The sequence below is a fragment of the Lethenteron reissneri genome, chromosome 56, assembly GCF_015708825.2.
Source record: "Lethenteron reissneri isolate LAM-NWPU_2019-01 chromosome 56, ASM1570882v1, whole genome shotgun sequence".
Taxonomy (NCBI): Eukaryota; Metazoa; Chordata; class Hyperoartia; order Petromyzontiformes; family Petromyzontidae; genus Lethenteron; species Lethenteron reissneri.
This window is the reverse complement of record NC_083834.1, coordinates 8,941,423-8,959,503: the sequence shown is the minus strand read 5'-3', so window position 1 is coordinate 8,959,503 and position 18,081 is coordinate 8,941,423. Positions and strand designations below refer to the sequence as shown.

The following is an 18,081-nucleotide window of genomic DNA, read 5'->3' as shown; positions in this document are numbered from 1 at the left end:
AAAGAAATACGAATTTCGTTTCATTCTAAATAGCTCTGCGCTCACGGTAGTAGCGAATTAAAAGGGAGCGCTTCGCACGAAGCCTCTAGTTTTCAGTCGACCGCGAAAGCGACCGTTATATTTGTGGGGGGTACTGAATAATTAATATAATTGCGACGAATCCACCAGTCCGGGTGTAAACTGCCTTGCGCGCGACAGCAAACCATTCAGTCGCGTCCGTCTGCAACTATCTGAGATCGCTGAACGGAAAGTACAAAGCGAATGGGTTAGTGACGGCAGGGTCGGCGGCGGCGGAGGGGGGGGTGAGTTGGGTGAAATCATCGGCGCTGCCAGGATAAATTAATGAAACGCAACCCCAGCGGTCGGGACCATGACTCCGTGGAGCGTGAACGCTACAGAGTGATGTCATCGCAGAGTCGTGCGTGCTGCGGTTGCTGCTTGCCTGCCGCAAATGCGAATGTCGCGCGCGGCGCGCGTGGATGCTGGGCTCCGTCGTTGCCGCGTGCTGAACATCGCAAACCCGTGCGACGCTCGGTCGAGTGTGCGATGTGCTCGAATTGAGAACTTTATTAATTTTTTTTCCGAGAACCGTGCTTGACGTCGCTTTGGCCAGAATGCTAATTGTTTCACGCGATCTTTCTTCCCGTCTGATCTTTTTTTGTTTCGGCTGTTTGCCGCCGTCGTGACAACGCGCCGTTAATTCCATTTGTTCGATCTGTCTCTGTCTCGCTCCCATCTGTGTTCTTCACCCACTCATTAGTAGTTCTGCAAAAGAGCTACCAAAACAGCAAACGAGATGACGTAATTGACGCAGGTATGTGGTCTTAAGGGTGCACGGGGAGATCAACGCCACCCTTGCGTCAATTCCCCCACCAGCTCGGGGCGGGAAGTTCGAAATCACGAAGGCGAATGTGACAGCGTTTAGACGCTGGCGTCTTCGTGTTGACAGGAGCCTTGCCGTGGTTTCCGTCACTTGCCCCAAGTGCGAGCGTTAAAGGTTAAAGCCTCTTAAACTCACCGGATGTGTTGCCACCACGAGCAGGAATAATGATGCAGATGCTTGCGACGCGCGCAGCGCAATTGGCGTTCCGCTTCTCTCGGAGGGAGAGAGAGAGATGAGTCAGAGGTGCGGGAAACCACGGAACCTGTGTCAGCAATCGCCCAAGCTCTGTGATCCTACATTAAATTTCGATTTAAAGCTTTCGTGACTGCAGGGATTCATCTTCTTGGTTCTTTCGGTAAAGGCACGTAGAAGGGAAGTAATGAAATAATTAAAATTAAACATAATAAAAACGTCGTGATAATTTTTTTATTATGTTTTATTTTTAGTATTTTATTACTTCCCTTCTACGTGACTTTACCGAAAGAACCAAGCTCTGTGATCCTACATTGTGGATGTTTGGCCAACTCCAGTGCTGCGCTGCGGCGATGTCCTCTGCATTTGGCATATTGTAAATGTTACGGCCAGTGGCACCATTCGAGAGCGCCTGCGACTTTACGTGCTTCTCCTCTTGATCACCGAACACACGTCGGGTAGCACAGGAATGTATTTACAAGATGAGAGCGAGTGATATGGTAAGCTGTCTTAAAACTCTACAAATGAGGAAATCCACAGCGGCTTTACTCCTGTTAGGGTTGACATTCACGCTCAGTGATTGTTCGTCATGTTGCATATGTATGTATATTGCTCGTGTGTGTGTGTGTTTGCTGTAGTGTGGAGCGGTAGTGTAGCAGTTAACTTGGTGACCCGGTAGTGTAGCAGTTAGCACGCTGCGCTATGAACCCCGGTGACCCGAGTTTGATTTCCGCTCATGGCCAACACCAGTGACGATTATCTGAATCGGTCCTGGGCCTCCCCTAGGTCAACTCAGTCTCAAATTAGTACCTGGTGCAGGGTTTAAACATCGCCACTGGGCAGACAAAAGCGGCCGGGCGTGGTGTTAGCCATCCACCCCCTTGTGTGCCATTCCGGCCTTCATAGCTGCTACTCGATAATAGCACTTGCCGCAACAGTCTGTTGAAGGCTATACGGGGGATCTTTGTATTTGTCTTCGTTTGCTGTATAGTCATAGGCGGCTGAGGGTGGTGCTGGCCACCCACCTCCTCCTGTGCCTTACTGGCCTTCATAGGTGCTCGCTAACAGCGCTTCCCCAACAGTCTATGAAGGTTGCCCAAGGGATCTTCGTCTTTGCTTTTTCCACTTGCTTTGGACACATTCCAATTTTGAAAATGTAAATATATAATCAGCCATGCGACAAGCATCTCTGCATCAAGGTGTGCGGTAAAGTGCAGCAGCGCGTGGATACGAGAGGTCACTTGCACGGGAATGTCAGATGTAGTTCTCTGATATCTCCTTCCACAGGCCATCCCCCCAGGAAACACAGACTCACGCAGCGAACCTGCCAGCGATTTCATCGTCTCTAGCAATGACGCTGATTGCACAATCCGGAGTAGAATTGGGAGAAAAAAAAACTTTTAAAAAATACATGTCTCATCCATTGTTTAGGCCCATTCATATTGCCAGCCCAGAGACATCCTTGAGCATATACAAAGCTTTAGTGACAGCGCACTAATGCATTCTCGGGAGACAATAACATAACTGGGTCTTTGGGTAAACAATAGCACGCCAAATAACGACACCTCGATCGCTTTTAGCGTTCGGCCTTGAACTATTTGACTGCCGCAGACGGGGGTTGTCGTGCGGCAGGGTCGATTTCGTTTTGTCTGGCAAAGCGTAAAACGTTGGCGGTGGGAGGCAACAAAAGAAAAAAAGAACGTGTGTACTTTGAAAAATGATTTTTTTAACACCTAAGTTGCAAGAAAAGCGACCGACCCACCGCCACTCCGGACGCGAATGATTAGCTATTATACAGCTTTTTTGGGTTAGATCGTGTAAATATGAATGTGTCGTTAAACCCGCCACCACCCGACACAGCCGATTAGTAAGGTTTGTCACGTAAACAACACGTGACAGTTCGTTACTAGTACAGCACTAACCGGTTGTGTGTCTGAGAGTAAACCCACAACATTTACAATTCGAGTGCCGTTAAATTTTCAAGTAATTACAACCGGCATCATCAGGCTCTCAAACACACAACCGGTTAGTGCTGTACTAGTAACGAATTGCCACGTGTTATTTACGTGACAAACCTTACTCATTGGCCGTGTCGGATGGCCGCGGAGGCGGTTTTAACGACACATTAACATATTCTTGGTTCTTTCGGTAAAGTCACGTAGAAGGGAAATAACATTATAAAAATTAAACAATAAAATTCTCACGACGTTTCGATTGCAACACAAGCAATCGTCATCAGGTGTGAAAACCACAGCAAGAACATTTAAAACGTCGTGAGAATTTTATTGTTTTATTATTATATTATTATTTCCCTTCTACGTGACTTTACCGAAAGAACCAATAATATGAATCCCTGCAGTCACGAAAGCTTTACATCGAGACACATTAACATTTAGGCAATCTAACCCCCCCCCCCCAAAAAACCCTTCTATTATGGATAATATTGGTCGCGCAAGCCTACGTGTTAAACTGCAAATGACTCGATAAGTGGCCAATTTGTCGGGTATTCCAATGTCATTCTCCATAAAGGCACGACGCTTTTCTCTTGGCCGTGACATCTCCTCGGGTCCCTGTCACCGCTGTAACTGCCTGGCGGTAGGAGAGCGCGATGGCGCACTTTAGAATGCGCTTGGCTGATCATTTGTAAAAACTATGCGAAAAAAAATACTTTAAAAATGCTTCTGCATGAACACTTCATAACGTACCCTTCGTGTCGTAAACTTAAGACAACTTGTGTTGAAAGTAGAATTGTGTTTTATACTGTACGGTATTACACTTACAACAAAAACTTAAATAAAAGAAACATAGTGAAGAAACACAATTTTTATTATTACTTATATTGCACCGTAGATTGACGAAATAATGTATTCGTATCAGTGAATTTATTTCGAATTTTATTCATAGCTTTCTGTGTAAAATAATTGGTGAAAAAAATCCAAAGTTATACCGAAACTTCGTTTATCGAATGTACGCACATCGAGGTATTACTGTAAATACGGGCATGTGAAAAGTTTCCGATCGTGAGACTGCCTACAGAGCGATCATTCTCGTTTTGCCCAGCTGTGAAGAAACGTTTTGGAGAACTATAATTTCACGGCACGCAAGCCATGCTAGGATTGCAAGCAGAGACAATTTCCGAACTCGTAACTCCTTGTACTCGGCCTTTTTTTCAGTAGATTGTACGGTGAATACAGACTACAGAAGGTGTCTTATTTTCTTTAGGGCTGCCTCTTAAAATGTTCACCGTTGCTTTAGGTTTCAAACAACAAACAGCCGTGCATGAAGCGTGTATGCCCATGGTGCGCATGCAAGAAAAACAACAGCAGCAGCAGCATATCCTGAAGCATTGCATTGTGGGTTATCTTATGGGACCTTTTTAGCCAGTATCAAAGTATGAAAAATAAGAACGGTTAATTCCGACTTGATTCCTTGCAAAAGGTATTTATTTGGTATATGAACATCTTAATACTTGCTGTTTTTTTCATTGCCAGAAAGGGTAAAAACCTATCCTTATTTTCATAGCTGTGTGGGCATCTTTGTCCAAGATGATCGCCAAAATGAACTCGATGCAAGTGTGACCAACCGACGGGGCAGCAGTGACGCAGAGAGATGGACATCCGTTGACCCCCGGGTTGCATAAGCTGATGCTAGAGGGTTGAGATAAAAAAAAAATGAACTCCTAAAATATCTCCAGTCACATATGAAAGATGTCGCTTCGAAGATGTCACGAAGCTTTGTGTTCCATACCCATTATTAGTTTGTTGTTGTTCACAGTTTGCCTGGAGCACCTAAAATGTGAAATTTAAAGGTGTTTGTCAAAGCCAGTCAAACTGGAGTATAAATAACAAAGTTTATTCATCCCTTCGATTGCGAATTAAACAACCCAAATCTAAAACTCTTGGCTCTCAAACACTTGAAGACATCGTGACATGATCCGTGTAATTATTTCAGAGGAGTTCGATTGAATCCGAAAGTGGCCAATTTCTTGCAAAAGTAAAAAAATGAAAACGAAAACAATCAATGTCGGCATCTCGGTGACAGAATAAACGTATTCGTGCATCTTTCCTAAATTGGACTAATCGACCGAAGTTCCCCCCCCCCCCCTCTTAACGAGCCCTGTGTGTTGTGTTACTTGTTTATTTGATTGGGAAACGTGCTATGATTGCTGAAAATAAACATTTCCACGGTCAACAACTCTCAACTCTCAGCTCCGTAAGAGTTGAGCGTGGCTAGTGCAGTAACCATCGCTCTCTGTCTACAGACGGAGGCTCCTGGGTGGGAGGTCAATCGCGTTTCGTGCCAGCCTGAAACGGTGCTAGCGAAAAGCGCGGTGCCCCCCGTGGCTGGCACGTAAACAAACACAAATATCCCCCGTGTAGCCTTCGCAGACTGTTGGGGCAAGTGCTGTTAGCGAGTCGCACCTTTGGAGGGCGGCACGGCACACGGGGCGGGGGTGGGTCCCCAGTACCACGCCCGGCCGCCTTTGTTTTCCCGAGTGGCATTCTTTACACACCACACCAGGTACTAATTTGAGGCTGATTCGACCTAGGGTAGGCCCAGGACCGGTACAGATAATTGTCACCGGTGTTGGCCACGAGCGAGAATCGAACTCGGGTCGCTGGCTTCGTAGCGCAGCGCGCACGCCTGCGATCCGGCACCTCGGAGGTGGGGGGGGGGGGTTGGTGGATCACGGATAGAGCTGCATCGTGAACCCTGACCCTCAAGGGTGGCGGCACTATGAGACATCTCCTTTACCAGTGGCAAAATATAGTAGTAGGTTTTTACCCTTTAAACTTGTACAAAACTGACACATTTATACAAGGCATCATGTTGCAATAATCGCAACACAAGCAGTCAAAATGCAAACAAAAAGAAACAACTCTGATAATGGTAATGATATGCACTGCCCTTGAAGTTGATTGGTCCACACCCGAGACAGCTTTCCTTTGAGCCTAGTCTCCATTGGTGTTGGACCAGATGACGCCAAAAGGCAATGTTTAGAGCAGGGCCACCGGAGCGGCCTCTGCGAGCTCCGAGTTTTTACGACCATCGGTGAGAGCTGAGACGATACCCGCAGGGACAGACCTTGGTGGTCGCTGCGTATCTGCCGGGCAAGCAGCTGTGGGGACCTGTCGGAGGGGAGAACCCAGGACCGGATTGCCCCATAGGCTGAGTCTCCCTCGGACGTTGTTGGGCTTCTTTTAGGGCAAATCCTTTACACGTGGAGGTAACAGCTGAGCGACGGTAGCGCACACATCGAGAATAAAAACATTTTCTTTGAATTATGATAATGTTATTAATGACTTTGTCACAATAGCTAAAGCTGGGGGGGGGGGGGGCGGGAGAAACCCCGAAGTTTTGTTTGTTTTAAGTAATGAGTGCAGCGAGTGCTTTATGTTTGACGAATTTACCCCGAGTCTAATAAATATGCAATTTTTACATAGGTAAAATAATTAAATATGTTTGATGACTTTGGGTTTTTTCCCTGCAAGATGAAAAGACTTTTACATACTTAGGCGCTTCCCTCTGATAATTATCCTGAGTCGCCTCGTAACCTTCATCTGGCGCTCAATGCAGGACTTACCTGTGCAAGAGTCTTTAAACTCGCCGAGACTTCCCTGGGTAACTTCAAGCACTCATCGACTTATGGACGTGTGCCTGTGTTTACACCCGCGGCTTACAAACGGGTGTCTTGAGATCTAATTATGTCCGTACATCGAGGACTAGCCCTTGCCAAATAAAATAATTGGCGTCTCAGTATTTAATTATGTTCGTAAGTCGAGGCCTGACCTTTAACAAATAAAATAATTGGTGTCTCAGGATCTCATTATGTTCGTAAGTCGAGGCCTGGACCTTTAATAGAAGAACGAGTGCTTAAAGTGAAGCACGCGTCCCCCCCCCCCCCAGTATGCAAAGCAGCGATCAAACAGCGGACGGGCATGACAGCCTCGGCCTACGAAAACGGGGGACTTGCCCACAAGGTTTTAGGCGTAAACGCTGAGATGGCCACGTGGTGAGGGCGCGACGTTTAAACTTCGAGCGGGCGTCGTTCAATGCGCAGAATTCGATGCGCGGCACGGCACAGTGGTGGTTTTAAAGCAATGCGGCTGGGAATATGTTGTGCAGTGAAACTGGTGCGTGTTAACGATGCGCTAAAAAAATTAAACACGCGATTGGGTATTGGCCAGAACATCCCGCCCATGGCTGAAAATAATGCCCTGCGAATGGAGATGACGCACATGGCAACAACATCATGATACGAAAAAAACAAGAAGACGTTTTACCTTTTCTGGCAATAAAACAGGTGTTAAGATGTTCAAACACCAAATATGCAAAAAAATAATATAACCACCCGTTAGAATCCTCAAACGAGTGTCTCGAGACTCGGCGAGGCTTTCCTGACGCGCGTGAAGTTTAGAGTTGTGAGTAGTTTGTTTTACAGCGCTTTGAGATGTTTTAGATATGACAGGTGCTTTATAAAAGAAAGATTCACCATTATTGTTGTCGTTAGCGATACGCCAACGTCGCTGGCTTCACGTTTATTGCACCGCTGTCTTTACAAAAACCCTGCACTCGTCTTTAAGTCTCTCGATGTCCTTGCCCCCCCCCCCCACCTCATCTCGCCTCTCGTCTCCTTACATGTCCCCTGCTCTCATCCTCTTCATTCCCAATCTTCTCCCTGTCTCCGTACCTCCTTCTCCCTGTGGCCAATCTCGTCACTGGCCCTTCTCCCTCTTTGCTCCCCTCCACTGGAATCAACTTCCCCTGTAAATTGAGCAACACTGCTACCCATAGACTCACCACTGCACCATGGACTCAACACTGCACCATAGTCAACGTTTTTGGGTTTAGATCGCGTTTATTTATAAATGTGTCGTAACCCTCCACCACCCGACACGGCCAATCAGTAAAAATGTGTCACGTTGACAAAGACAAATAGTTCACTGCTTTAGCCCACCGGTGTGTTGAAGCCACAACATTTACAATTTGAGTACGACGTTTCGCTGGTAATTGCAACCAGCATCATCGGGCAATTCGCCAGAATGGTGAGGCTCTGCTGTCTCCCGTTCTTATATAGAGCAGCAGCAGGGTGACGTCATCATTAACTCATCAACTCATCAGGTGCAAAGATTCAAGGGGGGAGTGATTGTAATTATCTGTCTTTGTCAACGTGACACATTTTTACTGATTGGCCGTGTCGGGTGGTGGAGGGTTACGACACATTTATAAATAAACGCGATCTAAACCCAAAAACGTTGATTATGAATAACATTGGTCGCGAAAGCCTACGTGTTAAACTGACTGCACCATAGACTCAACACTGCCCATAGACTCAACACTGCACCATAGACTCAACACTGCCCATATACTCAACACTGCACCATAGACTCAACACTGCATCATAGACTCAACACTGCTACCCATAGACTCAACACTGCCAATAGACTCAACACTGCCCATAGACTCAACACTGCCAATAGACTCAACACTGCCCATAGACCACTGCTACCCATAGACTGAAAACTGCCCGTAGACTCAACACTGCCTATAGACTCAACACTCCCCATAGACCACTGCTACCCATAAACTCAACACTGCCCATAGACTCAACACTGCCCATTGACTCAACACTGCCAATAGACTCAACACTGCACCAGACTCAAAACTGCCCATGGACCACTGCTACCCATATACTCAACACTGCCCGTAGACTCAACACTGCCAATAGACTCAACACTGCACCATAGACTCAACACTGCCCATAGACTCAACACTGCCCATAGACTCAACATTGCAACCCATAAACTCAACACTGCCCATAGACTCATAACTTCCCGTAGAATCAACACTGCCCCAGTACACGAAGCAGCCCCCTCCTTAGCCTCGATCCGTTCTTCTCTTAAAGCCTCAACCTCTTCACCATCGTCCATTCTCTTCCCTCGCCCCTCCACTCATTCCCGTCCCTCCCCTGTCCTCTCTCGTGGTCACTGATTCCTCGGCCGTTACACTGGCCCCTGCCATCTAAGATGCATTATCATTATTATTTACCATGAACACTTTCAAGCAATGATAAAGCACCTGGAGCCACGGCGCTCCGTAAACATATCCGATAGGAATAAGACAGACAAGCACAGCAACAACAACAATGATACATTTATATTCTTGGTTCTTTCGGTAAAGTCACGTAGAAAGGAAACAATAAAAGAATAAAAATATAAATTCTCACGACGTTTCGACTGCAACACAAGCAATAATCATCAGGTGTGAAATGCACAGCAAGAAAATTTGAAAAAAGTGGCAGTTAAAAAAAATGGCAGTTTATTTCAAATTTTCTTCCTGTGGTTTTCACACCTGATGATGATTGCTTGTGTTGCAGTCGAAACGTCGTGAGAATTTTATTGTTTTATATTCTTATAATTTTATTGTCTCCCTTCTACGTGACTTTACCAAAAGAACCAAGAATATGAATCCCTGCAGTCACGAAAGTTTGAAATCGAAATGATACATTTCTGAAGCTCGAGAGAAGTGGGGCCCTCTCTTGCCGCCCGCGCCTGCCCGGCCCGGCCCGGCCGGTGTCCACGCAGTGCCACCACCGCCGCTGCCGCCCGCGTTGTTGCCGTTGTGTCTCTCAGACCAGCTGAACGGGGTGTGCACCAGTCCCACCACGGCCCAGCAGTCGAGGAGCCCCGCGAAGCGCTTCGCCCCCAGCGAAGCGCCCAAGGCCAAGAGCCGGGGACCCGTGAGACCTCCGTTCCGCAAGGCGATGTCTGCCGCCTGCATGGAGGTCAGCGCGCCCGCCGCGCCCGCCGCGCCCGCCAACGGAGAAGGTAGGGGGGTGAGGCGCTTGCTGATGGGCATCTGTGAAACAAAAAAGGGGCTTTGTAGCTTAGCGGAATTCCTCCGGTGCAAATACCGATTCTGTTGCCGAACCGATGAGAAGAGAGGTCTCACGACGACGACGATGACGACGATGGTAATAATAGGCTCTAACAACCTCCCGTGGCTGTACGAAGAGCCGTACAAGCATCATTGTCATCGTCACGATCCATGGGGGCAGATAGCCTGTAGGGTGTAACCACTGCACATGGTATACACGTTAGGGGCAGCAACAACCGCGAAGGCCGGCTCTGTAAGGGCCGCGTGGCAGGTCCCAACTGTTGAGACTCCTGACGTCGACTTTGAATTGGGAGAATTAATTCGTTTACAGAGGTGAGCTCGGATGAATGGACGACAGTGGGTCTGTGTCCACGACGCAGTTTACTTGTTGGTAATTTGTTGAAACAAAGCAAAAAAAGTTGTATAATGAGTGGTGTCAAATGTTAAGTTAGTGGTTGTAAAACATGGCCCTTTATGGCATTGTACTAATTGGGCGATAATGCGCAGTCATGCATATTCTCAAGTAAACTAATTGGAGGAGAGTGAAGAAACTGGCACAAGGCAATACTTTTTTTATCTATTAAGCTGAACCCCCCAGAGACATCTACATACACGTTGTCCCTACAGCCCCTCTTTATTTTCTTGAGCCAGTCCTGCGGTGCAGAGTTGACGTTTGGGAGAGTTGAAAATTATGGCCATTGGTGCTGCTAGGAAACTGAAAGAATCATGGAACCCAACGATGAACAACATTGGCTTCCCGCAGCCATGATGTATGACATTACATCGTAAATAAATCACAGTCCTGTCCAAATTGTATGAACGGGGAAACGGCAAGCCGTTGCACATTCAATGGCACCACATCCTGAACCCGACACTTAAGAAACTTAAATTAGAATCGCCTTTATTTTTGTTTTAAGCTGGCACACACACACGCACACACACACGCACACACACACACGCACACACACACACACGCACACACACACACACACGCACACACACACACACACGCACACACACACACGCACACACACACACACGCACACACACACACGCACACACACACACGCACACACACACACGCACACACACACACACACGCACACACACACACACGCACACACACACGCACACACACACACGCACACACACACGCACACGGGGGGTAATCGCTGGGTCCCGCTCGACGGCACCCGCTGGGGGCACCTCCCGTGCCATCTGGTGCCAGCCCACGTTTCCGGCAAGCGACAAAAAATAATCGCTCCGGCTTTTCCTCCCCCCGAGACGACTGACTTACACGCTGGCGTTGTACAACGAGCGGGTGGCATTGGTTGTCAGATCGGCAGGGGAGCCCTGGTCAGCGGTACACAAAAGCAGCGTCAGCCGTGGCATATTCGGTGGCGAAATGCAACAATAACAACAAAACATTGATAATAAAAAATTAAAATATTAGAGTTTCACGTGAAAGATAACGGGAGGCTGAGTTGGTGGCAATGTTGCGAAATATCTCACGTTCTCTGTTAAGGGGAAAAAAGCGTGTGAGCGACGCTTCAGCCCCCGCGTGCATTGCAACGTGCGAACATTCCAACGATGCGTTGTTGGTGGTACGGCAAGGGGGTTGCAAGTGACACCACCACGCAAAACGCTGCCAAATGATATCAGGCAGATCCATCTTGGCAAACGATACATGACGTTGTGTTGTTATTATATGTTCTGTGGACCGTTTACCCAAAGTCAGTCGCCACGAGCATTAAAGTAAAAAAAAATATGTGTGCCTTCTGTTTTCAAATATTGTGATTTAAAATCCCACTATCGCTTTCTGCACTATATTGTATATTCACATATAGTAATGAATTTGACTAATTTTGTTTACGTTCATGCCCATATATGTGCTGTAGCGTAGAGCCAGTTGCATTGCACACTGCGTTATGAACACGGCAACCTGAGTTCGAATCTCGGCCACGGCTAACATCGGTGGTAAATGATATCTGAACTGATCCTAGGCTCCTGCCCTTCACCAGCCCCCATTGATCAGCGTGGTGAAGTATGGTCCAACAACCCCCATGACCAAAATAGCATGGGGTGGGCCTTCATCCAACAGTGGATTAACAAGAAGGCCTTTTATGACTTTAGTGAAACCTGTTGCAGTAGAAGCTGGATACAGGCACACCTCGCACAAATAACAAATAACCTCGACACTCCATTTGAACCTTATTTTCCAGTAAAAAATATGACATAAGGACAGTGCATACATTATCAGAGTTATGTTTTTTGTCTGCATTATGACTGCAGGTATTGTAGTATATGCAAACATGACTCCTTGTAAAAAAAGGTGTCAGTTTTGTTGCCAGATAAAAGGGTAAAAAAACAATTATCAACCTCGACACTTTCGTCAATAAGGAAAGAAAATATATTATAACAGGTGCCATTTCGGGAAATGGCCCTTCTTCAGAGCACATCCGTAGGCAGGCCAGCAGAGAGGCACCGTGGATGATACGAGTTAGAGATTGCATTTAACACCATGGGGCCTGATGAAAAAAAAAATCTGATGCTATGAAGAAGGACAATTGCCCAAAACGATGCCTCTCATCTATTCTTCCTTTTAAGACCGCGTCGTTGTCGACGCATGCGATCAGCTTGCCGTCGTTTGTTCTTGCGCGCCACTGCCAATGCAGCAGCAGCAGCATCACCACCACCGATGAGATGTGTTTGCCCAAGCACAGTACCCGTACAAGTCGCGCACCCTCACATCACGCTGGCCTCACTCCTGAAGGCACTGTCGCTAGTATCCAGCTTCGACTGCGCTCACTGTTGCGAGCTCACCAAAGCCACATCGTCGTAAACCGCAATGCTAGAATTTGAGTACGCGAAGCGCCGTGGCCCGGTGATTACGTCGCTTGACCCACTCGCGCTCGCTCCCTGCCTTCACGTTCCCACGTGACCTTTGACCCCTGTATTTCCCATGTTTCTGTGGAACCGCAGGTGCCTCCAAATCATTCCACATTGGCGTTGGCGCCTGCACTCCAGCTGGTATTGCATCTTTGTTTCTCAATCCTCTTTCTCCCTACGCCGTTATTGTACGATCCCAGTCGCTTTTTAATTTCACGCTCACCACTCCGCTGCATGCTAGGGGCTGAGCGGAGGCGCTGCAGTTAGCGCACTCAGCGGCTTATGCCGGCGACCCGAGTTCAAATTCCCACTTCCCGGGCCACGGCTAACATCAGTGGTAAGTGACAACTGAATCGGTACTGGGGCCCCCACCTTCACAGACGTGTACGAACCAGGTGGCCTTCGTCCAGCGATGGATTCACAAAGGGGTGTACGTACGTGCATGTTGTACACTGCGGTACATTTGATTTGTGGACACACGGGCTGATTTAATCGCTCCGTCTGCAAGGTGGGGCGCCATGGTGGTGAGATGTTAACTACCTCGCCAGGTATGCAGGAGGTCGTGGGTTCGAGCCCGATGCTGACGCCTCTGTATAGTTTGGGTTTGCATGTTCTCCCCATGGTCGTGTGGATTTTTCTCCGGAGCCTCCGTTTTTTCCCTTCAGATTTAGAATTAACATGCGTTAAGAGTATTCGGCTGCTATAAATTTCCATATGGTAAGCCACTTCGTTGAGCTATCACTTGTGGCCAGGTTGCTTCTGAACAAGAGCTCCGTGGGCCTTACCTGGTAAAATAAAATAGTTTCGTTGATAGTTTAAAGAAAAAATATAGTTACGTTTAAGGTGGCTCTCCTCTCAGACGCGATCCATCCTTTGGCTGCTGCTACATCATTGGCCCTGACCATCGGCCATCGTCCGCTTCAGCGGTGCGTCTCGCCCGAGGCCCACTTCACCTTTCTTAACAGACACTGCACCGTCCATTACCGACAAGAGTCCATTCGGGAAAAAAAAAATTGACGGCCTTACACGGGAGGCACGTGATGCCACGCCATTTTCGGGCACATCTGGCGAGCAAGTCTGCAGCGGCGTCCCCGCTTGCAGCATTTCCCCTCCAACCCGAGGGATGTGACCCGCTTCTGGCCGACGATGGTTGCCGGTGTGCAGTGCATTATTGTTCTTTTAGCAGCGGTGGCAGCGGTACGCTTAAGACGTGAGCGCGATTCGAATCGTCCGTTTCACACCGGCCGTCACCTGCCACACTCGCTCCGACGACGCCGTTAAGTGCGTGGCAGAATGCAGGCCGCCAGCTGCCTCGTCAATTATTTACACGGATGGATCTGCGTTTGCGTGCCCGTGACATTTCGAGGCGATGCGGCGCCGATTTTTCAACTTCATTATCGGCTGGGCTCACTTTGGGGGGTTAATCGCAGCACCACCACGACTCGCTCAAACATACATTCATGTCCCTCTTTTTTGCTGGCTCACGTTGAGTTGGCGGCCTTTGCTATTATAGTCGAGAGCAACATTTTCTTTGCCGGTTACTTTTTATTTATTTTTTCCATTAAATCCACATTAACCGTTGACGCTTGGGCTTTGCTCTTGTTTAGTTTAAGTAAAAGGAATCGATTGTGCCCTGGTCCCGACGCGTTAACGACGTAGTTCGAAGCGCTCCGCTGAAACCCCGTGTCACGAGCGCGAGTAGCCAGATGCTCACGGCGATGCCAGCGTGGCTGACCGCGATCCGCATGTGAGATGTCTCTTTGCAGGAGGTGGATACGATCGCATCTTTGTTTCTATGTTAAACGTTGTCGCTGTTTTGTCTCGTCCGAAGCCCTTGCATCGCCCTATGGTTCGACTATCTTCACGCTAAACGGAGGGAAGATTTCACATTTCTCGACGCCGAAGTAGCCAACTTAAATCTGGTTATTTTATTTACGTATTAAAAAAAAAATCTGAAGGTTCTTAATAACGTTAGAATATATATAATCTCGATGAGATGTGTAACTTTAATGCATATTTACATAGAAGAGGAAAAAACCCAACCCAGTGCATATTCCTACTTTGCATATAAATTATGAATAACTGATCAGTGCTTAACTAATCACCGGCCAACACAATTAAATTATCGCAAAATAGTCCTGCAGCTTTGTCCATGTGTTTGTTTCTTTTTTTAAATGTTTTGTTATTTCTTTGTCCACACATCCTGTCGTCCTGTGCCCTCCATCTCTTCTACGTCTGTCCCGGGGCTTGTGTCATCTCCTTCTTTGTCTCTCTCCCCCTTCCCCCTATCTCTCTCTTCATAACCTAGCAGCCTCCAGCCAGTCTCTGGTACCCCTCCCACACCTAATACCCCTCCCCCCGTCCACCCAGCCCCCTCCCATCCCCCCGACCGTCTCCCCATCGACCCCACCTGATCGTCTTTTGTGCCAATTTTTTTTTGCTGAAGCATTGTGTGGCCGGGCTACCCCCCTCTCTTGAGTAGCCCCCTTGTCTCACGTGCCCTGTGCTCCGGCTGGCGGTGGCGGTTGGTCCTGTCTGATCAGCTGATCAGTGTTCGGCTGCGGATTCAAACGTCAGCGTGCGACCCTGACTGGGCAGATGCTCAGTCACCTCCGGTGCTGCTGACTTGCTGCTTTTAATTTGGGGGAGGGGAGGGGGAGGGAGGGAACGAGGGTGGGGGGCGGGGAAGCATCAACCACTGCCCTTAAAATATATATATATCCTCGCTAAATTGGTGACATTGGTGGCAGACAGCGCTGGTTTTCAAGTTGGCCGTCAAACGACAAAACTTTGATTCCTTTTAGATAACCGATGGCTCTTTGTGTGCCTTCTGTCAAAGCACCCGTTTTCTTTCACAAACTTTATTCTTGTCACTGCTAAAACGACCGCGGCACTCTTGAAATGTGTCACGAGAGCGGTTCAAGAGACCGCTGAAAAGCAAATTGAAATAAGTGAAGACCGTTTGAGAAAAAAAAAAAACCCCTTCAACTCTTTTCGTCACCGCTTGGGTTATCCTGCAGCGTCGCGAGCGAAATCCACAGCCGGGTCAGCAGCGACGGCAGCAGAACCCTCGCTGCTTTTCTCCGCAAAAGTTCATAAGCCTAATCCCAACCCCACGTGGGGAATATTTCCCTGCGTCCTCCACATGTGCTTAGTCCTGATACTTCTGTTCCTACATTTATGAGCGGCGGTCTCGCCAAAAGCTGAGCTGCGTGGTGTTTTGCTTGGGGTTTTAAACTCGCAATCGATGCTCGTTGACAGAGGCACACACATTGGCCCGGCTTAGCAAATGCCCGGGCATTCGGTGTTTCAAAACGTCGAGATTTTCCAGCGCTGATAATGTATTGTTCAATTAAAATATATATGCAAATGTTAAATCGCCATAAGAGCAGCTGACCCCATGCAGTGGTTTATAAGAAAGCGAAATTACGACTCCCTAAGGGGAGATAATGCAGCGGAATGAGACTTGGCTCACCAGCTGCATGATGCTGACAGATTAGAGGCTAAATCTTAAAGACATGAGACCTCATGCTCAACTCATAATACGGGCGAAGGGGCGTGGTTACCTAAGCAGTGGGCGGGGCTGGCAGAGGAGTGGGCGGGGTGGGGGAGGGGCTAGTGGGTGAGTGGGTGTGGATATGTGAAAGTGGGCGGTGCCGGCAGTGGTGTGAAGGGGCCGCTGGTTTGAGCCTCCCAGAATAAAGAGAATTGGCATCTTTATTCTAAGACGGAGCTTTTGCCGGGCCATTGCCACGTGGCGGCACCTGGGATCGGCATTAACACGTTGGTCCCCTCTCGGCCCCTCCATGTAGCCACGACCGCCACGACGCATGGAGGCAGACGAGCAATGCTTCAGCAATTACACAGCTTCAGTATTTTCTCGCATGACGATCACCAGGCCTCCGGTTACGCGTGGAATGGCCGAGGTAAGACGCGCACAAAAGCTACATTCCTCTCCTACATCACTCACCACCCCCACCCCCCCTGTTCCAAGTCTTTAACATCACCAAACCTTGCTTCCCAAAGTGCCTTCTCTTCTGCTATCTCTCTTTCTCTCGTCATCTACCAGACACGAGCCAGGGTCTCGACTGGCTCCACGTATCCCATGCCTCACGCCGCCACCTCTCACCAGAACTAGGGTTGCGGCGATATCACCGGCCTGCGGTGGTATACCGCTGCGATGCAACGTCCGTGACCGAAAAAAGTATTGTCCGATTCGAAGAATACCCTTGCGTTGCGATTGGCCTTGTTCGTTTAAATCGCCAAAATATTCGCCGTTCGTGACAAAATGTTCCCCTAGCATTTATAAAGTTAAGAATGCGATCATCAACCTTCTAAACGAGTAACTATCGCCCCGGGAAATTGAGTGCTTTGAAAAAAGTTTTTTTTTCCGGAGAGATTTACGGCATGTGCAGATAGATTGCATGGCGTCATAGTGTTCGTAGTTCATTAAATAACAACTTGTAATGATTTCCACGCGTTATTATCGGTGTACGAGTTATAAGCTTGACAAATTGTAAAGTTGCAATGATCGTAAGGTGTATGTTGGGCATGTGCCAAGTGAACTGCAGACAGAGAACATTTCAGTCGTATTCACTCGTCATAGGAAATACAGCAAAGCACAATAATAATACAACAACTTTTAAAATGGTAAATGCAATTACAAACTTACGCGAAACTGATATCGTGATGATCGACGCCACATTGTCAAAATTTGAAATAACTTATATTGGAGGAATCCGATGTGCTGTAAAGCTCTTAGTTACGAAAACAAACAGTACAACACACACCATAGGAGTGCAAAGCATAGGAAAGTTAAGCAAATCGCTAAAAACTAAACTCATTTTTATTTCACCACGTGAAGCCCACTGAGCGTTTAGCTTCTTTTTTCAGAAGCGACTTGGACTATCGCAAATGATCGTTCAACAAAGCGGCTTATCACGTGGGAATGGATAGCGGCAGCCAACTAATCTCAACGCACGTTCATCGTGAAATATTTGATATCGCGGCAACCCTACTCAGAATCACAGTAATCCCCCAATCGCCCCCCCCCCTTTTCTACCCCATTCCCAACCACTCACTCCCTGTCGCAATGTAACCGGTGTCTCGGTATCGACACTTGTACCCGAGCTGTCAGTCTCCACACAATTTGACGGAAAGAGGTGCTTTATTTTTCAGCCGCTTGAGTATTTTATATTATTATAAAAAATAAATGTGTTTTCTTTTCAAATTACCAATGC

The 18,081-nt window shown here is 47.8% G+C and overlaps 1 protein-coding gene across 8 annotated transcripts in view; it reads left to right on the top strand.

Moving 5' to 3' along the window:
- Positions 1-18,081, top strand: part of LOC133357110 (syntaxin-binding protein 5-like) — a 203,998-nt gene that overhangs the window by 169,565 nt on the left and 16,352 nt on the right. For 4 of the 8 annotated variants that reach the window (XM_061574898.1, XM_061574896.1, XM_061574895.1 and 1 more), the window contains 3 exons: positions 9,709-9,903; positions 12,935-12,982; positions 16,654-16,767. In XM_061574898.1, coding sequence (XP_061430882.1) covers positions 9,709-9,903; positions 12,935-12,982; positions 16,654-16,767 — 357 coding nt within the window. Of the gene's footprint in view, positions 1-760; positions 815-9,708; positions 9,904-12,934; positions 12,983-16,653; positions 16,768-18,081 lie in introns of all 8 variants that reach the window. The other 4 variants (XM_061574893.1, XM_061574892.1, XM_061574891.1 and 1 more) reach the window with 2 other exon arrangements.